The sequence below is a fragment of the Yarrowia lipolytica genome, chromosome 1A, assembly GCF_001761485.1.
Source record: "Yarrowia lipolytica chromosome 1A, complete sequence".
Lineage (NCBI taxonomy): Eukaryota > Fungi > Ascomycota > Dipodascomycetes > Dipodascales > Yarrowia > Yarrowia lipolytica.
The window spans coordinates 1,878,673-1,904,568 of NC_090770.1; the positions used below are offsets into that span (position 1 = coordinate 1,878,673).

Below are 25,896 nucleotides of genomic sequence, written 5' to 3' on the forward strand. Positions count from 1 at the left end.
GGGAGACTACAAAACGATAGGCTTTTGGTGAGATTTGAGGTCCGATGAAGTCAGAGCATCATTAAGACAAGGAAGATATTTACAGGAATCCCATCTTGAACATATTAGCCGAGCTTTGGCAAACAGCAACTTATACACTATCTTGCTCGTATTCGGCTATAGGGTTCTGATAGCGAACCTTTATTTCCGTTCACAATTCCTCATTGAGCCCGCGTTAGACACTTTACGGGACAGACAATGGGTTCGTCAGAAAGCTCAGAGTTTGCTTATCAAAACAATATATATAATAGTTGTATTGAGCAGTTGGGGAGACCACAATCTCGGCTGTAACAGTAGGCAGATACTTGGGCCAAATCTTGCAAGGTAGCATCCATATCAGTCACATGATCACATTCCAACCATTATCATCGATGCAATTACCATATATTGTACATGTCTGTGTCTGTAGACGAGTTGTAGACGACCGTAGAAGTCTTGAGAAACGCGAAACGAACGAAGAAGCCACGCGCTAGCCTTGGGAAACCGGAAACGAGAGCAGAAACTACGCGTAAGTCACGAGAAACGAGAACGAGAGCAGAAGCCACGCGCTACGCCCGTGGATTCCTGGCTTCCTGGCTCTTCTACCTCTTTCCACCCCTCTTCTTCGCCCCACCTCTCGTTTTACCATTATTCCTTCTCGGCTTGGGTTTATCTTCATAAAGGGGATTTGAAGCAAACGAAACGTCGGCCAGCGTCACGAAATTGATCACTCCGTAGTCCAACATGGCCAGAATGATCTCCCGTTTGCCAAACTTGAGCTTCTGCATGATATGTCTCTGGTCCAACACGTCGCCATTCTCATGCCGTCTCACGGCTTCTTCAAACAGCTGTTCCGTCTGCTCCAGCGTGGGCATATTTTGTCGCTCCGTGTTGACAACGACAATCTTGAAATCCGGCGGAGGAGGGCTGCTTTTCTTGAAATCTGCCGCTCGGGGCTTCCACACAAAGTACGTGACCTTGAAGGGGTTTTCTGCCGCAGTTTCGAGACTCATTCGAGGTCCACCATGTCTATAGGCCTGAACCAACTGTAGATCCCGGTAGATCTGGTCTCTGTCGTTATACACGCCGAAAATGAGCTGTCTGGGATGGGTCCACAGAAACGGGATGTTGTGAACATTGAACCTGTAGATCCACGAATACGAAAACAAGGAAAACGAAGAGGAGCCCAGGGGTCGGTCACGTGATACAGAAACCGACGGCGGGCTCTGTTGGTATGCTCTTTGCACCACGAAACCGGCTCTTTTCAGATGCGAATAAGTGTGGATCTTATCGATTCCATCTTCACCCATTTTGCCCGCGCAGACCGCGTATGCTCCCTGCAGCGAGATTTGCACTCCGTTGGGCCAGAACAGCTCCATGCTGCCTCGCTCAAGCAGGTAAATGGTCTCTTCCGGGTACAGCCAGACCTTCCCCTGGGAATCCGAGGTTCCGATCGTCTTGAAATGAGGACCACGGGCCACGTCGACCTGTGCTTTTTGCAGCTCGTCGAACCACACGGCGCGCACGTGGTTCTTGGCATTATGTCGTCTCTCGCCCCCCAGCGCGCCGTACATGGCGTCTAGCGAGCTCTGGAGCACCTTTTGCTGGTAGTCTGTATCATCCTGTTCAAAGTCCTTTTCGCCGCGTTTGGGCAAGCTCTGGTTGTTGTCGTGGGGAGAGGTTGTCTTGGTGCCGGAGATCGCGTCCAGAAAACTCCAATCCTGCTGCTCGTCGGCGAGATCTATGGTGTCGTCTTCCATGGTGGATGTGAAAGGTGAAATTCCGGCTGCATGAATATTTTGAGATAAACTTCAAAGTGGAATCATCATGAGGGCGGAGCAAGGGAAATTTGCAAATTAGGGAGGGATTGGGGGTTATTACTGAAAGAATATTGGTACCAAATAGTAGTTTGTTTTCTCCTGAGTATTCTGAGACTTTTCTGGAACGTCTTTGGTGAAAATTGGACAGGTTGGGGAGAACATTCGGATAAAAGATGAAAAAAAAACTGAAATAAAACGAGGTTCAAATCTGATATGTATATTTCAGATACACTCCCAACCCCCCTCAAAGTGTTTTTACGCTCAAATAATCCATCAATGATCACTTTTGTCACACTCTCCGTAGTCACACTCTCCGTAGTCACTCTCCGTAGTCACTCTCCGTAGTGATCCTCCGTAGTCACTCTCCGTAGTGATCCTCCCCGTAGTTGACTACTCCCAACTAAACGTAGAGTTTATCAACAATTGTCAACAAAAAAACGACACTCCAAGAGTGCACCCGAAATCAGATTATATCTCAAGGAGCCATCAAGTTGACTAAAGTACTGTAGTATTACCTCTCAGACACCGTTCAGACACCGATTAGCACTTTTAAATTCGTTTAGAAGCCCACAAATGACCCTCACTAGTTCTTCCTCACATCACCCTAATCTTGACATCGGCTCAAATACCAACGCCAGAGACGTGAAAGTACACCGTTGAAAGCGTGGATATCTCAAGCATCATTTTGTATTCAATTTTGGTCCCTCTCGCTTCATTTGCATCCAACTTTGGTCCTTTTCGCATCATTTCCGGGGATTTTGGGTGAATAATCGCCGGAGGGAAATAGCTATTCCAAAAACAATCACATATATCAAAATATACTCATCTATTCTTTGCATCTGACAACATCTTACCACCTATTATATATATAGTATATATAGTATACCATCGCTACAGTACATAGAATTCTGTACTATGACGTAATTGGAATGAATGGGAAAATTGGAGGACTGTTCGAGTCTGAAAAATCTCGAGAATATTCCAGAAAGACGCGGGGACCCGAATATGACCTTTTCACGTGACTCCAGTCATTGCCGCGGGTTCTGTCATTATCTATTTTGTGTTTTTCAGTATCTGAAAATATCTTAACTGTAGTTTGCATTTTTACTTGTTCACCCAAATCTCCAAAATCACCGAAATCACCCAAATCACCGAAATCGCCGAAATCTCCACCTCTGCAACACATGACTACCAACGGCAACGACTCGCAAAACTCGATAGGAGCGCTGGGCGCCAGCATTCTGCTGAGTCTGGTGACCCCGCTGACCGAGGAAATCGCAGTCGGCGCGTTTTTGAAGGAAACCCGGATCCGACAGACGTACGGGTGTGGCAAGGCCGAGGTGACGGGGGCCCAGGCGTCGGGGCCTTCCAACACCAACAAGAAAAAAGCGGCGGACACAAAACGGGTGGATCTGCAGAGCCAGCGGCTTTTGCCGGCCCAGATTCCGGGCAGAGACATTTTTGGGCGAGAATCGGCGGCCGATAGTCAGTACTTTGAGTGCCCCAAGTGTATGCGCAAGGTGGCCGGAGCCCGGTTCTGTGCTCATATCGAGCGGTGTTTGAGCGGTGGGGGGCGGAGTGGCCGGGGCTCTCGTGCCGCCACGTCATCCAACTACTCGGAAACCGCTTCTCCCGCCGGTTCCACAAGCCCAGATCGGGTGCGGACTGCTTCACCCGGGGTGAAGAGAGGAAAGAGACAGGGCACGGGAGGAGGAGAGGGGATGGTGAAAAAGAGAAGATTGAGTGATGGAGACCGGAAGAGTACGCAGGTGAGCAAATTTTTGGACCGAACGTGAGTCCATCAGGACGTGATATGAGGACGTGGTCCGAATGTCACACACGACCGGATCACCACTGCAGGAGGAAATTTGAGGGCGTAATCCGCCGTATCAGACAAGTTTTGAAGACTTCGGAACATACCTGTCTGTCAGCTCTAGACTTACATCTATGAACAGCGGTCTAGGGACCAAAGACTGCAGCACAATCCCAGTGCAGGTCATGACATGAGTCTGTTACTCGTCAACCTAGCTGTGTAGCGGCCTCACAACTACCACGAAAGGGGCATTTCCGCATCTACAAAGTGCTTCAACTTGCATTTATGCTGTCCAAACTCCAGTCCTACTCCCTCTATGATCTGGCGGATTGAAGTCTACGAGTTGGCCTGATCTACTCATGCTTCGAATCCGACTTAATTGGACACTCCTGCTTGGGGAAAAGGAGTCGAGCTCTGGCCACGACACACTGACCATCTATTGGCATTTTTACTTAGTTCGAACGGACTATTCCACTCATCGGTACCTCACAGGTCACATAGACACCTCTTCCACACTCCACTTCAAGCACATGCCGACTATGGCAGATCTCCACAACAAATGGTTCACTTACAAAGTTTGCGGGTTGTTGACCTACCAGTCTTTTTCAGACTCAACTCCACAGGTTGATAATATCTTTCCGTGTCTGACATTCCGTTTCACCTACCGCCTGAAATACGTCTACGGTCTTTCCCCATCAGGACCTCGGTTCGTGAATGGCCGTAGACCTTGGTGTCTTGTCTGTTGATTCCCACCAAGATTGAGTCGACCACTTGTACTGACATGCCGAGGCTTTCTCCAAGGATTTCCATCACTCATCTGGTGGAGATTTGAGATGATAGTGGTATCAATGGCGGTGATCTGCTGACTCCTCATCACCGTCCGATTCCATAGATGGGTCCTAGCACTCCAGAATCTATTCCCCCGGAGAAGAACCATTCACCTATTCACTTATTCACATATTCACCAGAGGTAGGAGGCAGGCGCCGCACGACTTATGGCGATACGGCGAGGGTGAACAGCACATCGTAGAACGAATCCGAAGATGATCAAGAAAGAGGAAGAGATGTACAGTATGTACAGTACTCGCACTCGCATGAGACAGCGCGGAGGAATACAAGTAATCAGAAAAGAAGCCGGACTTTCCATTTACCCCTCCAATTTGTAGCATCAGTCTCGCTGTAGTCAACAAACCGCATACAATACCGTCTTTCACAATCTCAGGTACAACCTACACCAATTCCTATACCATCCATTCGTCTATAAGACCTTCCTTCTCGAGTCTGTGGCAATACTAAGCTAGCCATACTGCAATGGCGATACGGCAGAACCTCAGCCCATGTGCTACGCACTCTAGTATCACGATTATCGTCAAATGGCGTCATTCGGCGACAATGCGTTCGTGCGTGGCACTTACTCCTTGATGTTTTCCTCGAGCCAGTTGAGAATGTCGGAAATCTCCTCAAAGCCGCACGAATGGGTGAGGCCCTCGTACTGGTGCCAGTCAACGTTCTTGAACTTGAGCTCGTTGATGATGAAGTCTCTCGAGAGCTTGCCGTAGTCAAAGCGGATCACCTGGTCGGCGGTGCCGTGGGCTAGAAACATGGGCGTGTCCTGGTTGGTGGTGTTGTGTTGGCTCAGAATGTAGTCCTTGATGGGCACGTAGCCCGACAGCCCCACAATTCCGCCCAGCTTGGTCTGGGTCAGACACCCCGTGGCCAGCGACACGGCGCAGCCCTGGCTAAAGCCTCCAATCACAATTCGGTTGGCCGGCACGCCTGCGTCCGTCTCTTCCTTGATAAGGCTCTCCAGCCGCCCGACGCTCTCCAGAATGCCCTCCTGGTCCTGCGCCGCGTTCACGTTGGCCAATTCCTTGATGTCGTACCACGACGGCATCCGCATGCCGAAGTTGAGCGACACGGGCTGCTGCGGCGCCTCAGGGAAGATGAACTTGACGTGGTTGAGTCGCTGCGCTTTGCGGGCCTCTTCGGCCAGAAACATCCATCCGGCTCCCGAGTCGCCCAGCCCGTGCAGAAAGATCACCGTGGCCGTGTGCGCCGCTTTGGCGGGGATTCGTACTGCTGGATAGGGAGGCATGGTGTAGTGTAGTGTAGGTGGAGTGGTGGTGGAGTGGAGGTGTAGTGGTAATGTACTGTAATGATAGTGGTCACTTGCTAACCGTGTTGACAACCGCTGCATAAACTTTGTGGGGCAAAAGAGTGATAACTGAGAGGGGGGGGGGTCCGAGAGACCACCAGCAAGGGACAAATATCGCCGAAAATGGAGAGTCTGGTTGGTTTGAGCACCGCACATGACCCCAAACAGTCCGGGCTTCTGTCGTAATGCCCCTGATGTCCTCTAACGCCCTGTCTACTCCGTCTTGGGTCTGACAAACGCAATTCTTAGACTTGTCATTGGAGTGCTTGGTGCGGTCGGAGTAGGATATTTGCAGTGGTTATGACAACTGTCGGCCGCTACGACTACAAGTGGGAATTGTCGTGTGATTATTACTTGATTAATTAATTACTTAATTAAATTAATAAAAGGTCTTATCTGCAATCTCGTACTTGTAGTGTGGTATGTACAGTAGTGTATGTATCGTAGCTACTATATATCCAATCATGCTACAGTATAATCCGGATTGATACTACCACCATACCTCAATGACTCTACTTGGGGCCTTTTAAAACACACAAATCAACACAATTTGGTCTGGCAATTTCAACCCATTTGGCCTTGTCTTTCTATCCCTCTCCGTTCTCGTTTCAGATGCCCCTTCCTCCCCCTTCCCCCACCTTCTATGCTCAACTACGGCTATACGAAAGTGTACTTGGATTGTGGAGACGTGGGGACGTCGAGGAAGCTTATGAATTACGAGTTGGGCGGATGTGCCAGTACCAGGATGGACGAGGATGGACGGAGATGGATGAGGATGGTATCATCGTCAATCTGTGGTCACGTGATCGGCCGTTTGGCTTTTGGGCCGGGGATTGTTTCTAACCGAGTAATTAGCCGAGTATTAAGCGAGGTGAAATTGAGGTGGAAAATGGTGGAAGGGTGGACGGGTGGAAAGGGTGGAAAAAAGGCGGAAAAAGGTGGAAAAAGGTGGAAAAAGGTGAGAAAAGGGCGGAAAGTTGACAAGCGACGATCAGAACAGATCGGATCAGACTTGTGGCTTATTGTGGCTTGAGATAAACTCGCGCGGAGGGCGTTTGCGGAGTCTAGCCTGATTGGTAGGGGGGTTGTTGGTCAGCTGAATCAGTTCGGATCGCGTCGCACCAGATGGAGAAGACATACTGCGAGTGGCACAGCCATTCGGACTAACACGAAACGCTTGATGGGCCCAGGCGGCGACTTGTACGAGCCACTTGTGTGACAGCTACGTCTATACCAAAGGTTGCCGGATTGCAGAAGGTACTCCAACCGAGATGAGACATGTTATATCTACACGACTCTCGCTTCTGACAACTGCCATGGTGCAATAGAGATGTCAATCTCACCCAGAAATCGACCTTCAGTCATCGCCGACTGATAACATGACAACCAAACTCCCAGGCGGTGTCTTCTCGGGGTTGATTTTGGTCATGATCTTGGACTCGCTGACCTACAAGACCTTGGAGGTCAAAATGAAGCTGTTCAGCTGCTGTAATGGACCTAGCAAGACGGATCAACTAAATCCAAGCCGGTTTCAGTCATTGCAATTGTCTGATACACATCCCAATGGCAGGAACGCACAGGGCCTCAATTGACATTGACGTAAAGAAGATTCCTAGATCTACCAGTACAAGTACAAGTACACTGTACATACTCTTACTGTACCGTATGTACCTGGCACGGTCGACTTTTTCTCACATAAGTGCAGTACGGCGCTCTATCAACTGTCTCATTGGTACAAGTAAGCCCATGTGCACCGAAAAACCGAACAAACCAAACAATACAGTACAGTATGTACTCCATATCGCACTTTATCATCTCTACCAAATGACATCTGCGAGAATCGAACTCTGAGAAAATAAAATATAAAATATAAAATATAAAATATAAAACCTGCATGCGGCTTTCTTTTGCTGTGGAACTTAAATACACAAGCAAAAAAGATTAACAAAAAAAAATAACAAAAAATAACATTTTATTCTTTTAAAAAAAGTACGAAACGGACAAACATCACAATTCTACAAGTACCATAATCATTCACTCATTCAATATCCATTATTTGCATCAATTTCAAGGTGTTTCACGTGACCGCTCACGTCTGTCTGCCACGCGCAATCTGGCACACAGACTGGTTCCTTCAAACCTCCCCAGACCCGACCAGACATCCCTCGACCGGACAAAGTCTCCGTAGAGACTGACTGTGGTTGGCAAATCGTCTTGTAACCGACTAGACCGCCACAGTGCCGTTTTAAGGCGGAATTGGGCCCGTATTTATATTTTCGCAGCTGCAATATGGGAGCAAAAACGAGAGCAAAAACACCGTGATGTATTTTGGGGCACGGTGCACTGGTGCAAGGAGGCAAGGAGTGCAAGGAGGTGGCAAGGAGGTGAAGGGAGGTGCAAGGAGGTGCAAGGAGGACAATGGAGGGCATTTGGAGCTGTATCAGGGGACAAAAGTGACTGTTTGGAACTTTTCGGGGTTCAAAATGGGCAGTTGGGTGGTGAGTAAAGCTCCATGGTCATGTAGTGTCTGTAGTGTCTAGTAGTGTCTAGTAGTGTCAAGTAACTGTCTAGTAACTTTCAAGTAGTGTAGTCAAGTATTGAAGCCAAGTAGTCAAGTAGTCAAGTATCAATCAAGTAACTGCCAAGTAGTCAAGAAACTCTCCACTAATTCCCATTGTACATAGGTGGTATTGGGTGGAGCACTAATGGAGACCCTGACATGCGACATAATGGACAGAATATGACAATCTGTACATTCTGAGAATCTCTCCAATCACATCTATTAGATGATACAGCTCTTGAGCCAGAAGTAGTATCCAAATGATAGTCCCTCCTTGTGTGACATTCTTTAACAAAACACATCAACTAACTCCAACTAAATAAAGCATAGTATAATAGGAGGGAGGTGTCGTCAAAAAGGCGTCCTGATTGCTCATAACGTGCACCATAAACGTTTAATAAGTCCAGAAAACCTGACGGGGCATCGGTTAACCAGACTCAAAACCACTCCAAGAATTTCAGTCCCGTCGTTGCCCTCCGTTGTTTCTTTCAAAATGTCAACTGCAGAACTTATACCCCAAGTAATTGCATCAAGTATTAGGATATAATCTCTACCATATTAGTTCACCCCAAGTAACTCGCAGAGTAAAATGCGGACCCCATACTCACTCGACTGGGGTCTTAAACCCCGAATATCTAGCAAAAAAAAGCCATGTACGCTCAACCGATCTTTATATACACCCCCACCCACGTCCATTCCCTGTCTCACATTCCACCTCTACCGCCATTAGGGTCCTGTTAGCGTGCTCCAAAGTACAGTTATTTATCGTCCATCGAACACAATAAATATTGACCAAATTGTCTCATGAATCACGCAATCCTATTTCTTTTGTCCATACGAGTACAATGATACCGAATTCCAAGGTATTCCGAGTCATATAGCTACACCATTTCATATTTCAAATCTCAACAATAGGCAAATAAGCTTCCCGATTTCTCAACAAAAAGTTCCCACAGATTATTATTATTATTATTAGATTTTTGTTAAACTATAAACTGCGACAATTATATGTCAACTAGAGACTGACTAGACATGATAATGGGCCACAACGAACCCTTCCATTGAACGCTAGAGCCGTCTGAAGGGCCCATTACGCCACTTCACCCTACAAGTATAGTAGTTGCAGTGGTAGCATTTACAAGACCATCAACAACTTTTGCGCAGGACAGGTGTTACTCATACGCTTCGGAACCCTTCTAGGTCCATCCTGTAGACAGAATTCCAGGCCCTCGTTACATTTCTCCTCGAAATCGATTGATTCGTATAAATATGTGCATTATGCCGGGTTCAGAAGTTGACATGACCGTAGCTCCTATTACAGATGGGTAATCAGTAGATAGTAATGCAAGCGCAGTAAATGTAGCAGAAAGCAAGGTAACTACGGTCTGGCGCGTGTGCTGGTCCACTCACAACTGCTGTTCGCTCACTGACAACTGCTGTTCGCTCACTGGCAACTGTTGGTCCGCTCACTCTCGCTTCGCTCGAGTTGGCTCGAGCTGGCTCATGTCTTTACAGCCCACGGAGGAACCCCCAAAAACCACAAGGCCCCCGCATCGGTCTCTCTATACAGCCTCACCGGCGGCTTGCTCTTCTTATCGACCCTCTTTGCCTGCTCCACACACTTGCCGATACTTGCCATGAAACTCATACAGGTAGCATGCCCAAACGGGGACACAGTGATCTTCTCCTCCGACTCGATATCCTTGGCTCCGGAAAACTTGGCCTTGATCACCAGCAAATACTCGACCTTGTAGAGCGACGACTTGGCGGTAAAGCCGCTCATGGCTATCGTGGGCACATCCTGTCGCTCCTTGGCAACAATGGAGTCCTTGTCCTTGGGCTCATATTGAGGATAGTCCATGGAGAGCTCAAACTTGAAGTCCCGTGCCAGCTTCTGGTCCACCTGCTTGGTGTTTTTCACCACCTTGCGTCTCTTTTCCACCGGCTCGTCTCCCTCGGGGTTGTATGTGATCACCTCCACAACCTGGATGCTGACCTTGACCAGCTTGACTCTTTTGGACTTGCTGCCGATATCGGGGTTGGCGGCGACCTTGATGTACACCTGAATGGGGTCCAGCGGTCCAAACGATGACACGGGATAGGTGTAGTCGACATCAACTAGGTGATCTGCCGACTGCACCTTTTTGACCACCGGTACCTTGAAGCTGCCAAAAGTCGACAGCGTGTCGTATCGCTTGATTCGAATGGGGTGAGACGTGTGCATGATCTGGTTAGACCCGTATGTGACGGTGACAAAGATCTTGTAGGTAGTTTCGACGCTGTTTTTGCCCAGCGAAATGCTGGCTGGCAACGGCCGGTTGGTGGGCATCTCGTAGATGAACGGAAGGTCCATGGCGACGACGGTTTCGCTGGCGCGCCCGGCCGATGTCTGAAACAGCGATTGCTCCTGGCCAATTAGAAACGACTGCTCTTTTTTGGGCGCGTTGATTCCGGGCTTGGACGACGGCGCGTGGATCGTGTCGGTTCGGTACAGAGCTATCGACACGAGCGAAATCTTCTGCAACGAGCCGTCCTTGGACCGGATCTCCACCGACCCTTCCAATCGTGGCCATGACGCCGCAATGCCCGGGAACCCGAACACAATGTCCTCGTTTGGAGGTCCGTTGATGGACACGTCTATAGGAAACATGAGGGGGGGTAAGGGTGGGGGCGTTCCAGCTGTCGGTTGAGTAGGTCACGTGTTGTCGGTTTGTGTCTTTGGAGTCACGTGTTGTCGTCTGTGTGTCCTTGGATCACGTGGTTTCTTTCACGCTTGGTCACGTGCGTGGTTCTCGCGGTGAGGTTCAGAAATAAAAAAATGGCGATATCGCCAGATGAGATGGTTTCATCTTGTGCAGATTTCATGTACATCTGTAGGCACACGATAGTTAGTCAGCAGGAGGAGCCAGAACACGAGGCGGGGGGTTAATTGGAATTTTAAAAGGTGAATTTTGTAGCTGGAGGAGCGGAGAATATAGTGGTTGTTTTATTTTTTGCCAATAGGAGCCGAATTGGCCAAGTTTTAACAGTTTTTGTAATTTCAAAAATGACTGCCGTTAGTGGGTATTTTGGAGTTATCTGTTGGAGCTATGGAGGGAGAATAAGTGTCTCCAGAACAGGTTGTGGGCGGAGTAGAGACATTTGGGTAATCGGGGAAGATTCAATGAGGCCAGGGCTATCTACTGGAGTATTTAATTCATCATTGTGATGACTACGGGCCCTATTGGGTTGACTGTTTCCCTTTTCATCTTTTTTTAACAATACTTGTACTGTACTTGACGTTACTTTATGTTTCGGTTATTAAACTAACTATAGCTGCTCTCCTTAACAGCAACATATTATGTTATAAAAACAAAACATATTACTGTATTAGGCAAGTCTTACAAGTCTATCTTCAGAGAGATAAAAACAAAACATAAACATCTATTGTCACAGTTAATTTGGATCACAACACGAGACTCATCCAGTCGCTCACTATCACCCTGTTGGAGAACCGTTCAAGACAAATCCCGCTTTCTGGAACCTACATCCCCATGCCAGAACGCCCCCAGTGTCTGGATCAAAACACATGGTCTCAAACTGAAACGTCATACCCACCAAAAATGACATATGAAGCCTTTCTCCCTCCTGAAATCCCAGCAGTGGACCTTTTCTGGTCACGTGACTTCTCTCTTTGGATGTGTCTGGGTTGTGGGGTTGTAGCGTCTGTAGTAGCGTCTAATGTTGACCTGTTTCCCGGGATGGGAAGTTGACTAGGAATGAGTGAGTTACTGAGTTACTGAAAAAACAGATCTATTGTATATGAAGTTGCAGACGGAAATGTCTACAAGAAAGAGCCACCGGTGATGTTTGAATGTTGAATGTCAGCATTGCAGTTAACAGAGTGGGTACCAGTACGCTGGAGTACAAGTGCTCTGACAGTTGTGCGAGTACAAGTACAATCCATCCATCCAACCATTCCAGAATTCTTTCGGTCACCAAATTGCAACTCACTCCCAGATCAACATATTCTTTCAGCAACTTTTCACTTAATCATATTCTTCCAGTTCAGCTCCTATAACCAATTCTCATAGGAACATCGACACTTTCCAAAAATCTAATCAAAACCAATCCCGACATTGTCAAATGACAAATAAAGCATTTATTGAAAAAATGAACGCTCCTCTGGTGGAATTTCGCCCTCCAAACCGATTTTCTCACCCAAAATCAAACCCACATAAAACACTACTCCATATATTCCCCCTCCAAAATCGAACCCACAACCTCATCACCCCACCGAAATTAAACTTTATCACCATCGCCATGACAACCTCGTGCATATCTCCTGTACCGTTTTAGGAAACCCCCAAATAGCCATCTGAAATACAGACAGTACATATTATAGCAACGTCTTCAGGGAGACTCCAAACAACTTCTGTCATCTGCACCGCCAGAAAGCGCAATATTATGTCAATTCCGACCCACAAGACGTTTTCCGAGTCGCAAAAGGTGTACATTCCGCCCAAGTGGCACCGCGACAAACTAGGGGGAAAAAGCCCGTCGGTTGAAGAGTCGGGATACCGCGATTTCAGAGTCAACGCCGCAGAAGTGGCGATCGAAAAAGAGATGATTCTGAGAGAATACAACCGAAACAAACCGCCCGCGGCCGGTGCGGGAGGTCTCGTGACCAACCCTGGCGCCGGCGATGATCTCGATCACATTCCTGTTTTGAAGCCGGGTCAGGTTGAGCATCAAGGGTTCATGGGCAACAAGAACGACATGAGCAGTGTCAACAACGACATGAACCGTTACAGTCACCATGGCAGCCACAATTCACCTACCTACGCGGACTTTGAAAATACCGCGCGCAATTTCACCCACTCTGAAGACTCCTTTCCAGAGTACCATCTACCTCGACAGACCTACCCGGTGGAGGAGTTGGGCATCCCTTTGGCAGACGACGGCAGTGATGATGAGTACAGACACTCCGGTTATGACTCAAGAACCGGTTATGACGACCACAAATCGACCCTCCCCCCATCTGGCTATGATCATGGTCATGGAGGACATATCATTCATCCTAGAGAAACTCCACGTGATACATACACTAGCGACTACAACAGAGACTACAACAGAGACTACAACAGAGACTACAACAGAGATTTCGACCACGTGACTTACGACGACCACGTGACTTACGACGACCACGTGACATATGACGACCACGTGACCAGACATGTCCCCGTGGACATTGTACCGGTGGCTCATTCCTATGAGCAAATGGACAGGAGCATGGAGAGAACTATGGAGAACAGGGGCATGTCGAGATCGCCTGCTGCCAGCCACATGATGTCTCAATCACCCGGCCTCGATCACATGTCCCGGTCTCCTAACCCAATGAGCATGTCTAGATCCCCTGGCCACGTGAGCATGGGCAGATCTCCTGGGGCTGGTTACATGGCTCATATGGACAGATCGACATCTCCTAACCCTGTCATGCCTCGGTCTCCGGTTCCGGCTGACTATCGATCTGTTTCTCCTCACCTTGGTTACGAAACCAGATCAATGTCTCCTAAACCTGGCTATGATATTACGTCTGGGTCTGGATTTGCATCTGAATATCGGTCTCAATCCCCCATCCCCGATTACGTCAGTCCCTCGAGATCGCGTGTTCCTCACGTGATGAGGGCACCTGCCCCCCCCATCAACACCTCCTTCGACTTGTCTTCTGACGACGAGTACTCTCCTATTCAATCTTCGTCCCCCAGTTTCAGACCTCCGTTGTCTCCTCAGTTGGCGCTATCTTCTGACGACGAGGAGATGATGACGATTGGAGAGATCAAGTCTGCCATGGCTAGAGAGGAGGCTGCACTACCGACTGTTGGAGAACTGAGAAGCAACCATTCCAGCAGATCTGGTACGCCAACTCACAGTGCTCACAGTGGTTCTCAAAATGGTTCTGTCTCCAGCACTTCCTACAACGGTCCTGTATCTGACTTTAGAACCAGAGGAAGTGTCAGTTCGGTGAGCACCACCTCCTCCAGTCGAAGCTCCACTCCAGTTTCAGCTTCCACTCCTACCTCTCGAGCTAACCGAACCTGGGCCAACACTTCTAGATTTAGTCTGGCCGAGAGAAGAGACTCTATGAGACAGGAGCGCCCCAGTTCCAGAATGTCTGAGAAAAGCCACGATGAGAGTGTCTACAGCAGTTCTAGAGACTTGAACTCCTCCAGTTTCTCCTTTAAAGATCGACTAAACACTTCCAACGGGCTCAGCTCGTCCACCTCCTCAATTTCCACCTTTGGCTACGACTCCGTGGGCTCCAATGTGTCACGTGGCTCGTTCAGATACGACATGTGTGCTGCTCGACCCGGGTCACGTGTCAGTTGTTACGATGAGGATTTTGGCAATGTCACAGTGGAGACTGTGAGAGAAGAGAGCGAGAGGTCGTTCCAGGAGGGTGACATGTCACACGATCAGATCCGTGATTTAAGGATGACGGCTTTCCCCCACTCACGTGATTACACACGTGACCCGTCCCGACCGGACGTGCTCGACGACCCCAGCATCAACCTCCCCACAGGAGACCCCCACAAGTTGCGTGACCCCCAGAGCCCCACCCACGACTCGACTCACGTGAAGAGTCTGCCTCATCACGTGACCCCATGCGCGCCTCCGCAGCCCTCATACATGTCTCAGTCCGTGTCTAGCACCCGGCCTAGATGCATTGTGTGCGATGATCACGTGGCCATGAACGAGCGAATCGTGCAGACCGAATCCTTGTCGGGCTCACGTGACATTTACCATTTGCGGTGTTTCCGGTGTTGTATCTGTGACTCTTCTCTTGAGCATATGGAGCATTACATTGATCCTCATTCAGACATGTTATTTTGTCACGTGGACTATCACGAGACTTTTAGTCCCAAGTGTGCTCAATGCAGTTCGTGTATTGAGGGCGATTATGTGCAGGCTATGGGAAAAACGTATCACGTGGACCATTTCTTCTGTGCTCAGTGTGGTAAGCCGTTTCAGGAGGGCCAGCAGCATCATATCATTGAGGGCCATGCCTATTGCAGTCCATGCTATGATGTGAAGACGGCCGAAAAGTGTTGGCGATGCAGTCACGTGTTTAATGTCAATGATCCGATAATTGAGGTTTTGGATCGTCTTTGGTGTGAGGCCTGTTACTCGTGTGAGGAGTGTGGAGTTGGTTTGAAGGAGGAGTTTACATTGACCAATGAGGGTGTTGTTTTATGTGAAAAGTGCCAGGTGAAGAAGGTGAAGCGGTATGCCTGGCAGTGAGTGGAGAAGCAGGTGAGAGGAGGAAGTTTGGCGAACTAGGGTATTGTGACGTCTAGACATTGTCTTGGGTACTTATCGACTCACTTTAGTCCGAGTACTCACTGTACCACAATTAATTGCATTGATGTGATATTGGTTGTAGATTGGTTATATTCAGAGAAGATATAGGACTTCTGAAGAGCATTATTCGTGATTCGGAGGTCGTCTACTCGATTAGAAATGTCCATGACAAGTCGTTATACTAACGTTGACAGTTGGAGTCCATTGAATGGGGGATCAAGGGTTCAACTCGTGTTATCCAATACCACCAATCGTATACAGTCTCTAACCCAGTCTCATCTGTTTGACTCAGTCTCGCGGATCTGTAGATGATGTATATCGTAGCTATGGCCGCCATCCACGACTGTAGCTGACTGTATGACTACTGTACATTATGAATACCGACTCGGCTCGATTTTTCTATCACAAACCAGAGTCGAGAGAGCAAAGGCTCCTCAGTTTTTTTCAACTACAGTATGGGTCCTGAGAGAATTGTCGACGCTCTTTTGGAGACCGCTTCAAGATAAGTCTACCAAAGACCGGGTGTCTCTTCTAGGACCCACAACCCTTTGTGATCCTTCTTCGTCCTTCTCTTACCTCTTTTCCTTCCATTACTCTCTACAACCCTCTACAACTCTACAACCCTCTACAACCCTCTACAACCCTCTACAACCCCCTCCACCCCCAATCTATGTCATTATTCTCGACTAATGGCAAAAAAGAAGATAAAAACTATCTTTAGCTACCTGTATCTCTCAGACAACTTGGTCAGTTCCCGGAAGCGGACTATGCAGTCTGCTGGTCGACAACAGTCTACCAATTGAAGCTGAAGTTCAACTTCCGCTTACAATTAAGATACCCCTACTCTCAATCTTCCTTACCATTACTGTTTTTCTCTATTAATGTGCATTTGATCATCAGATCGCCAGAGAGAATGTTCCATCTGCATTTTACACGTACATCTTCTTATTAGTTAAGAAAATTACTTGGGATTTGTTGGAAAAAAGTATGCTGGGGGTCCTTATTAGACGTTCCAGAAATGGTGAGGGAAATTGGGGTAGATGAACTTATTCAAAATACCAACGTTACCTACTATGAAATTGTCCGTAACCAATTCAGCTGTATTTTTCATTTTCAAATCTCGTCCTGAAATTTTTCTTGCAACAAACTACAGTTGGTATTATACTTGGATTTTGACTGAAGCAAGGTGTTTTTTTTACACAGCGTTAAATTTCGCAACAGAGCTGATTCATGAATTGGATTAGAAATATCATTCTATACAGTATTATTCCAACTACTGAGTAATCATTCCTTCAACAGTCTGACTAATGCTCAGTTGACCAAGTTCCAGATCAGGATTTTTTTTATTTTTTTTATTTTTTTAGTCTCTCACAGAGCTGCTGAAAGGCAGTTTATTGTAGCTGTGGAAGAAAATAAAGCACACCATTGGATTTTTCATGGCGACTGTGCAATAAAAAGGGGTCTTGGTTTCGTCTCTCTCAGCAATATCTGAAGTGTTGGTTGATGGTCCAGATGCACTCATGTTGAGAAAAGCAGTATTTAAAGCATTCACGCAGACTGATGGTGAGTTATTTACGTGAAGAATTGTATTATACGCGGTAAATATAATCATTTCCAATTGAGATCTTTTTAATTGGATGAGAATTGGACGTATTGTACTCGGTGATCTGATGGGCTCCGTTGGAGTCAAAAACAGAAGAAAATACAACCAAAGTTGGTATATGATGTGTGGAGAGTTGATTTACACTTACGCCAGTATTTTTCAAAGACAAACGAGAACTTGGATAAGTTGAAAGTGTTCAGGGAGTTGGCGGAATCTCTTCTGAGACCATTCAGGGTAGCTACCGGATAGATAGATCGAAATGATTCAGGATAGATAGATTGAAATGATTCAGGATAGTAAATAAAATTATGAAGTAAGAACGGTTAATATAATGATGGTATTCGCCTCATTCTGACATCAAAACTCGTCAATTTAGCGTCAGAAATATGTTACTATCCAAGACAACAGCAAGATGGCAACAGTAAGATGAAAACAGCAAGAGACTTAATCAGAGTAGATTAGAGATTATTTATTGCTGATTTTCAGAATCAATTGCAACTTTACATGTCTGAAGCTGTTCTAATGCTGGAATATTACCCCTTCATTCCTGAGTCTGTCTCAGTACTATGACTGGACATAGCGGGACAATGTGAAGGGAAATGTGACTCATGAAGTTCATATTCGTGATCCAACAAGTAATTTGAACATGTAGAAGTTCAATTTTGATGTTTCTGAATGTATTTTCCTGTCAAAGTGGTCTTAGAGAAGGTGACGGAATTATGTGTTTATGGCTCCACCAAAAATGATATCCGAATCAGCGACAGGAGTGCAATAACAAGAAAAACTCGTTTGGTCTTGTCTAAATCTGGTGGAATCTTTTATGGATCCTTTCTAGTCTTCTATTTCTTTTATTTTCTACTTTCTGACTAATTGATCGACTTGCCCTTCACCTAAGAGAAGCAAGTTTGAGGAGCCATACGAGACCACCAATCAAACATCTTTCCTGGAGTTTCAGAGGCATCGATAGAGGTAGTCCGAAGCCGTGAACGCATACAGACTAATGGCCCTAGAACTGACGAGGGGGTCCGCGTCTCTATGATATACCCAGACTCTACGTGCAGACCGTCCATGCCTGCGAAGATGTAAGGAATTGATGTGAATATATACCAGGCACTAGTAGGATATGTATGACTTGCACACACTTTTAGTACAGTACCACACTCGCACTGTTCTAAACGTTCGAGGTCAAAAACTAGCCCGCAGGCTCACTGACCACTCGTCCTCCTGAATACCTCAGCTTCTGAGGCTTTGGGTTGAGAAACTGCTCGCATTCGACGTCTAGATTCACTCGGCCGTCGAAAAAGTTGCACTTTTGCAGCCCGTCCACTTATTCCACTAGATTGTTCCGTGTGAAGAGGATGATTGTCTGTATTTAGTGCAGTACGTACAGCATGGGGATCAACTCGTAGGTCTGTTGAAAGTGTGTTTCGGAAAAACAGTCAGCTGTAGCTATTGATGATTTGAAGTGCTTTAGCAAGTTGGTCTCGTTGCATCACAATACTCACCTCATAAACAGCCACAGTACAACAATGATAGTGGCTCCGCTGGTGTTAATAGTAGGATATAGGTCATTGAAGATTCCGATGTGCTCCAGAAGTGTGCAATCGCGTCTTTGCCGCTACAAGGTAAGATCTACTGGTTCAAGAGAGAAGTTGCTAGTGTCCGAGAGCACATCCGGGTTGTGTAAGTGAGGTTCTCAAAGAGAAGTTGAACAGTACACGCTTGGTTCATGTCTGATAGTGTAGAAGAGATGGGTGACTTGTACACACTGTACAAGTGACTGTGACGATCTGTTTCACCACTGTACCATACGCTTAAGAGTAACATATTTCACTGACCCTTTCTCTGGTAGTATACTCATGCTTCTTTCTACCAACTTATCAGCGTATCATTGCTTCTGGTGTGGACAGACTGCCCGCAAACTACTCGTGACTCTGACTCCAGACTCCAGACTGCTGACTCAGGTGAACTGATAACTCTCTCTCTGGAACCGTGCCTGCTTGGAAAGGTCCTGGGTACACTAGACTAGAAGTTTGGTGATAGTCGGCAAGTAGTTCGCCAACTATATTGTTACGTTTAGTGGAAGAATTGACGTCAAGATCGAATCATAGCTACCGAAAACTCCGCCAAACACCAAAGTGCAATCGATGATATCGTTGGACAGTTAAGTATACAAATATCCCGCCCAGAGCCTGACCAGTACGTACAGTACAATTCCACAGTAATATAATGAGAACAAGAATCAACTTGGGGAGATGGAAGACATGAAATCCAAGTATATCGTTGAAATAAGTTCTTCCAATCACCTTTTTTTTTTGGCACATTTAGGCACATTTCGGCACATTTAGACACGGAATCTACCCTTCGGGAGGAGGTGGAATATACTCGCAAGTGTGCCATCATCTCTAAAACTTGAAAGTCCTGATATATCGTCTGAAAATCCGCCCTCCTTCAACATGCTCCCTAGACCACGCTAGACCATGAAACATGTGAAACAACCCAGACCAGGGTTAGAAACTAATCCATCCGCACAGATTTACACATGCACCCAGCCAAAATCACGCTCGAAACCACTACAAGTACCTGCCTCGAACCCTGTCTATCACCGACCGACCCACTGTTGATAAACTTCTGCAAGGGTCTATCCCAGGTAGCTCCATGCGTGGCTCCGTCAGTAGCTCCAAACATTAGCGTCTGTCCGGAAGCGGCAGTGGGTCTGTCGCAGATCTCACCGACTATTGTCGTCCCGGGATTTGAAATGAGATTGGTAGGGCGTCCGTGCGCAGGACAAACAGATACAGGCAGAGGCAGTATCAGAAACAGACTAATCGACGATAGCCCATAATGACAACGTCACGTGATCAGACCAGACCCGGGTATGATCAAACCAGTATCCGGGGGGTATGTCCAAACCAGAACCCTGGTATGACCAGACTGTATGACTCATACACCGGTGATTAATTCACGTGGCAGATTTACCCGCCAGTGTCTACGATGGGTGATGTGACGGTTGGACCAATGTCTGTCTGTAGCCATGCCAAGAGGCTAGTAGGAGGAGAGGTGGCGACGAAAAGACGAGAGTTCGCCAATCACGGCTTGCAAAGGTCTGACAGTGCGGTTTTTTACACTGTTGGGTCTGCACTTCGAGGTGGATTGAGGTGGATTGAGATGGATTGAGGTGGATTGAGGTGGATCGAGGTGGATCGAGGTGAATTTGTTTTGATCTAAAATGCCTGATCTAAACGTCCGTCTGTATGTCTGTCTGTCTGTCTGTCTATCGTCTGTCTATCTACTATCTACTATCTACTATCTGGTCTGTACTCAAGTTGACTGACTGATGCAAAAGATAAGATGGGATAAGACGGAATGTACAATAGTGCTCAGGAGTACAATTTTGGTCGATGTCAGTCGATGTTGGTCAATGTCGGTCAATTTCGGTTACTGTTTCAAACTGGTAAACAGCCGACCTGACCCCTTCAATCCGTCTTGGGTCATAAAATACATCAAACGACTCGAGATTGAGTGACGATTCCGATGGTGGTATAATATTTGGTCCTTTTAAATATATTTTGCCATTTTGCCATTTCGGGTTGCACATTCACAATATATAGATATATATTGTAGCTCGACTATAATTTCAGTGAAGTGCATTGTTTTTTTGTTTTTTGTTTTTTATATATTTTATAATAACATATACTTGTACATTCTGGACATACAAATTGCAGCAGTCATATACTATTATTGTATCGACAATTATGTCAAATACTCACTGGTAATGACATTGACCTCACCCCAACACTAGAGTGAATGACAACGAATGACAGCGAATGACGTGTTGAGTGGTAAGCGTCAAGTTTAGCCGGCTGTTGAGGATTTGTCATCGATTGTTGGTGCGGGCGGTCTAGACCGGGATGTGGAGATGTGGAGATTTATTTTCTTGTGTCCGGTTTGTCCGGTTTGTGGCAAATTAATGATGATTTTTGTTTTAATCGGGCTTGGGGAAGGTCCCCTCACTAGTCGGCTGAAAGTCGGCCGGGGAGTACGAGTACAAGTAGGTGATTTTTAGGGAGAGAAGAGAACTGGACAGCAACAGACAAGTCGGTGCTGTACAAGTACAATGTAGCACATACGAGTGCGATACGTACAATCGACTATATACTGTAGATGTACGATACAGTAGCTAGGACGGTATAGTGGTTTGGTACAGTATCTACTTACAGCAGCTACTCGTACTTGTACAACACTTGTATAATACTCGTGCAATTTTGTATAATACTTGTATAATACTTGTATAATACTTATACAAAATTTGTGCAATACTCATTCAATCCGTACAGTACTTGTGCCATACTCACCATACTCATACCGTAAAATGCGACTCAGGATTCAAAGTCCCACCATGTAAATATGTAAATGCAAATATGACTAAAATGAAACGAAATGAATCTTTTCTGAAACGAAATCAACCATTTGTGAAGGTGGATGGTAGACAATCTCTCTCTGGTGTTGATACCATCAATAAAACGCCCTCCGTGAGACGGTTGGACCATACTCTCGCTGCCTTAACCCTCTTCTCCCTCTCATTGCCCCATTGTATCGGCTTATCTACAATACACCGCTATCGCCCCATGTCCATGTGTCCACCTCCTGCGTGAGTGCATCTCACATGATAAAAGCCTTAAAGCCCGCAAGTGGTTTTTTCGACAAAGCCAAAAGGCTAAACGGCTAAAATGGACCCTAAAGTTAAAAGGCAGACAAAGCCGGCAGATCCCAAAAGTAGGCCATAGGCCGGGTCCAAAGTTAAGCCCTTTTTTAAACGTGAGCGTATTGCAATGACGTCGTTGAGCAGGCGTTCTGAGATTTATAGATCTGTTGACTGACAGATGTTGTAGACCAGGTTGACTGATGGATGTTGTAGACCAGGTTGACTGATGGATGTTGTAGACCAGGTGGACTCATCAAAATTGTAGACTACAAGGTAGGTTGACTCATGGGTCTTTGTAGACCTGGTAGACTCATGAATGTTGTTTGTAGACCAAGTTGACGGTCATAGGCTGCTACCTCCAAACGGTATCTCCTCAGTATCTCCACAGTGTCTCCACAGTGTCTCCACAGTGTCTCCAAAACCACATCAAAAGCAATGGGGCCTTTTATTTGTTTTGCCATATCACCTCACATCCACTACCACCAAAACACCATCTAGCCGTTCGCACTAAGTGTAAGTAACGTTGGCATTATCGGACTATAGCCTAGTCCACACGTCGGCTATACGGCTGACACTTGTTAGTGTCTCAAATACGATTTGACAGCCGGGGAGTGAAAAAAAAACAGACCATAGTTTTAGGTGCTGGTTGAGGACTGACTGACACTATCTCCAGAATCGCACAGTGCCCGATTTGATAACTGTGGCTTGGAGATATATCCACAAGACGATCACTAATCACAGCATGCGCCAAAAAGCCGCTTCTTGGGCCTTCCCGAGTAGGACTGTGACATGGTTGTGTGGGGAAGCAAATGCCGGGTTGAAAGGTTGTTTTTGGGAGAGGATGGGCAAAAGAGTGGGTTTTGTGGTCTCCACCACGGATATGGCGGTTTCGTTGTGATCGCCAACGTCAGGAGATTCGATTGGTGCAATTTTCGTTTCGATTGAACTTTCGTATCCCCCGATAGTCACGGGTGTCAATCTCCCATCGTCCGGCATTCAACGACACGGCTGAGATGCATCATGCCAAGATACCTCAAGGTAACATAAGCGAACAATGTGGATGGGGAAAGAGAGAGGCCATTGTGCATGCGTATGGACATGGATTTTGCTGCATATCTCCTTATCGTGGTTGTTATTGGTGAGGAGGGAGCCTGGAGACAGAGAGCGCAGGTGGCTGGAGAAAAGGAGAGGAACGCAAGGTCGTTTGTTGGCGATGTTGAGCATGTTGGCAATGTTGACAATGTTGACAATGATGATAATGCTGATAATGCTGATAATGCTGGATAATGCTGATAAATGCTGATAATGTTGGCGATTTGTGGTCGACGATTTGTGGTAATTGTTGACGTATGTCCAGTGGTGGTCCTCCAAATCATCGCTTAATCTCACCCTATCCAAGTTGCCGGCTAATGCTACCTTTGGGTTCGGTTAAAACGACTTTTTAGGTTTCACAACCGGTCCAAAAAGGCAATAATAGGAGAGTCAGCCGCACAGTGATACGGGATCCGAGCACGACTCATGGCGGCCTGGCTGGGATTATTGAGCGAGCGCAACTCCAGCCAACGCAGCAACCATTTCCCCCAGCTCCCCAGAGCCACAAAACCCACCGTCCCCGCTCTGCCTGCTTGGCGCTCGCCCCATGCAACCCGCAAACATGTTTGCCCGTTGAGTGTCCGGCTGATACCCCACATGCATGGTGTCATGCACCACTGGCACCTAAATCCCTTGCACCTCATATACAAGGTGATACCCACGGTAGCAGAGTAATGATTTCGCCATGGACCACCTCAGAAGCACTCTTTATGCCATCGCTCAGCGCGAGGGCATCGCCATGGCCGACGCCGACCGCGCGCTGGCGGCCTACCAGCACCAGACCGCGCTGCCGTCTCAGCCAAATGACAGAGACACAGAGACACAAACAGACTCCCAAAGTCGGACCCGTAGTGGGAGAGAAAGAGTAAGTGCGGAGCAGATGAAGGTAGTAACTCCGCAGTCGACACAAACACAACTCCAAACGACACAGACGCCGCAGTCGACACAAACACAAGTCCAGTCGGCCCCAACACCCCATATGTTTCCAACCAACATCTGCTTTGCCACCGCGGTCAAGCTGCTGGAAACAGCCCGAAACATGGAGTGTCGCGAGTACATTGCCCAGCCCAAAACCAACCACAACTGGAACGAGATCCTGCGCACGCTCGAGGCCCAGCGACAGCCGTTCGACCAGCTCGAGGACATGTGTCTCGTCATCCACATTTGGAACGGCAACTCCACCTCGGCCGCCTGCAAGCTGCTTTTCGAGAAGTTCCCCCACAGAAGCTACAACCAGTGGCTGTACCGGTACAAGAACCTCAAGGAGGCCGGAGGAGAAGACCTGGAGGGAGCAGAGGAGAGCCAAGGCAGAGCCAATGGCGAGGAGGAGATTCCCGAAGAAGTGTTCCGTACTCACTTCAAAACCCGATTCCCAGACGTCTACACTGATCGAGTGCTCGCCAAATCGTCGTCGCTCTCACATGACAAACCCGACCGCAAGTGGTATTCGTTTGCAGTGTTCGAGGACTGGGCCATTGTGCTGTGTCTGTCAAACCAGGGCGCCACACCCACCATCATCGAGGCCGCACGAGAGCTGCACACACAGTTTCCTCACCGCACGCTGTGTGCGTGGAATAACCGGTGTCGTATGATGATCCAAATGAGTTCGATGGAGTTCTCCAAGATGGCTGCAGAGGCCAAGGCTGGCTACGACCACGAGCACGCCCTAAAGCAACTCGAAAAACGCTTCCCAGAAGTTTACAAGGTTCCTGTCTCCACAGGACCGTTGCCATCATGGACACAGAACAAACCTACCACCTCGGCCACATCACACCGACTAGTCAAGGAGAATAAGAAAATTCGGTTCACAGATGTCGAGAACACAGCCACATACGCTCATATCGCGTTGTGCCAGACGGTTCAGGCTGCTGCCCGACAGATGGCCCACCTGTTCCCCCACAGATCGGTGCGTGCTTGGGACAAACGTATGCGGGTGCTGCGCGCAGTACCTGGATGGCAGCAAACAGCGCAGGTAAGCTGCTCCCAGTACAGCTACGAGGCAACGATCGAACATTTGCAGGCGCGATTCCCTCAGGTATACAACGCTGAGACGTACAGACCCGAAAACGAGAGCATGGCAACGCGCGCGGATGAGTCGTTCCTGCGCAAGGCCAGATTCGACGAGTTCGAAGACCATGTGGTGCTCGTGCACCTGTCCTTGTCCCCCACCACGACGGCCACCAAGTTACACGAGCTATTCCCCCACCGCACCCAGCAGGCCTGGAGACAGCGGACACTGCACGTCCAGAACAAAGTGGACGCCAACGCCATCGAGCATGCCAAGACGTCGTATTCTCATGAAAATGTCATGCGGCACTTTCGGCAGCGGTTTCCGTGGGTATACCGGGAGATCAAGAGCGAGCCCGTGGAGGCCATCGTTAAGGTCGAGAGTCCGATAATGCCCACTCCGCAGATCATGCACACCATGCCTCCTCGTCTGGAGCATATTCCTCCGCCTTCCCCTGCTCTGGCGTTCCCTCTCACTCCTCCGTTGAACACCGAAGAGCTTCCGCGAAGTCTGGCTACTTTGGAGCGCCTGTTGATCCTCAAGACAATGGCGTCTTCCAAGTCTCCGGCCACGGATTTGTCTCGTGCATGGCCACATAAGCATGTGTACGAGTGGACGACGCTGTGTGATTCTCTGAGGAATGCTTCGAACCAGGAGTTGGTGGTTGCCATGGAGACGTTTTGCGAGCAGGAGCTTCGAGCCGTGCTGGCCGTGCACTATCCCCAGTACCGTGTTCAGCGTCGTAAGAGTTGGATTGATACAGTTTTGATCAAAGGGTAGT

At 47.7% G+C, this 25,896-nt stretch overlaps 7 protein-coding genes across 7 annotated transcripts; 3 read left to right on the plus strand and 4 right to left on the minus strand.

Annotated features, from left to right (window-relative positions):
• Nucleotides 1–620: 620 nt before the first annotated feature.
• On the minus strand, nucleotides 621–1,778 carry YALI1_A18805g (uncharacterized protein; the record flags this gene model as incomplete). The annotated part of the gene is made up of 1 exon (XM_500196.3): nucleotides 621–1,778. One exon carries the CDS (start codon nucleotides 1,776–1,778, stop codon nucleotides 621–623), a length of 1,158 nt encoding a protein of 385 aa, XP_500196.1.
• Nucleotides 1,779–3,022: 1,244 nt separating this feature from the next.
• On the plus strand, nucleotides 3,023–3,634 carry YALI1_A18817g (uncharacterized protein; the record flags this gene model as incomplete). The annotated part of the gene is made up of 1 exon (XM_500197.2): nucleotides 3,023–3,634. The coding sequence occupies one exon, from the start codon at nucleotides 3,023–3,025 to the stop codon at nucleotides 3,632–3,634; it is 612 nt and encodes a 203-aa protein (XP_500197.1).
• A 1,428-nt stretch (nucleotides 3,635–5,062) lies between these two features.
• On the minus strand, nucleotides 5,063–5,962 carry YALI1_A18847g (uncharacterized protein; the record flags this gene model as incomplete). The annotated part of the gene is made up of 1 exon (XM_500198.3): nucleotides 5,063–5,962. The coding sequence occupies one exon, from the start codon at nucleotides 5,960–5,962 to the stop codon at nucleotides 5,063–5,065; it is 900 nt and encodes a 299-aa protein (XP_500198.2).
• A 3,905-nt stretch (nucleotides 5,963–9,867) lies between these two features.
• On the minus strand, nucleotides 9,868–11,016 carry YALI1_A18897g (uncharacterized protein; the record flags this gene model as incomplete). Its single annotated transcript, XM_500199.2, has 1 exon — nucleotides 9,868–11,016. One exon carries the CDS (start codon nucleotides 11,014–11,016, stop codon nucleotides 9,868–9,870), a length of 1,149 nt encoding a protein of 382 aa, XP_500199.1.
• A 1,796-nt stretch (nucleotides 11,017–12,812) lies between these two features.
• Nucleotides 12,813–15,647, plus strand: YALI1_A18915g (uncharacterized protein; the record flags this gene model as incomplete). The annotated part of the gene is made up of 1 exon (XM_500200.3): nucleotides 12,813–15,647. The coding sequence occupies one exon, from the start codon at nucleotides 12,813–12,815 to the stop codon at nucleotides 15,645–15,647; it is 2,835 nt and encodes a 944-aa protein (XP_500200.3).
• A 6,524-nt stretch (nucleotides 15,648–22,171) lies between these two features.
• YALI1_A19010g (uncharacterized protein) lies at nucleotides 22,172–22,476 on the minus strand (the record flags this gene model as incomplete). The annotated part of the gene is made up of 2 exons (XM_068281866.1): nucleotides 22,172–22,281; nucleotides 22,326–22,476. The coding sequence occupies 2 exons, from the start codon at nucleotides 22,474–22,476 to the stop codon at nucleotides 22,172–22,174; spliced, it is 261 nt and encodes an 86-aa protein (XP_068137967.1).
• A 1,316-nt stretch (nucleotides 22,477–23,792) lies between these two features.
• YALI1_A19025g (uncharacterized protein) lies at nucleotides 23,793–25,895 on the plus strand (the record flags this gene model as incomplete). The annotated part of the gene is made up of 1 exon (XM_500201.3): nucleotides 23,793–25,895. One exon carries the CDS (start codon nucleotides 23,793–23,795, stop codon nucleotides 25,893–25,895), a length of 2,103 nt encoding a protein of 700 aa, XP_500201.3.
• Between the last annotated feature and the right edge of the window lies 1 nt (nucleotide 25,896).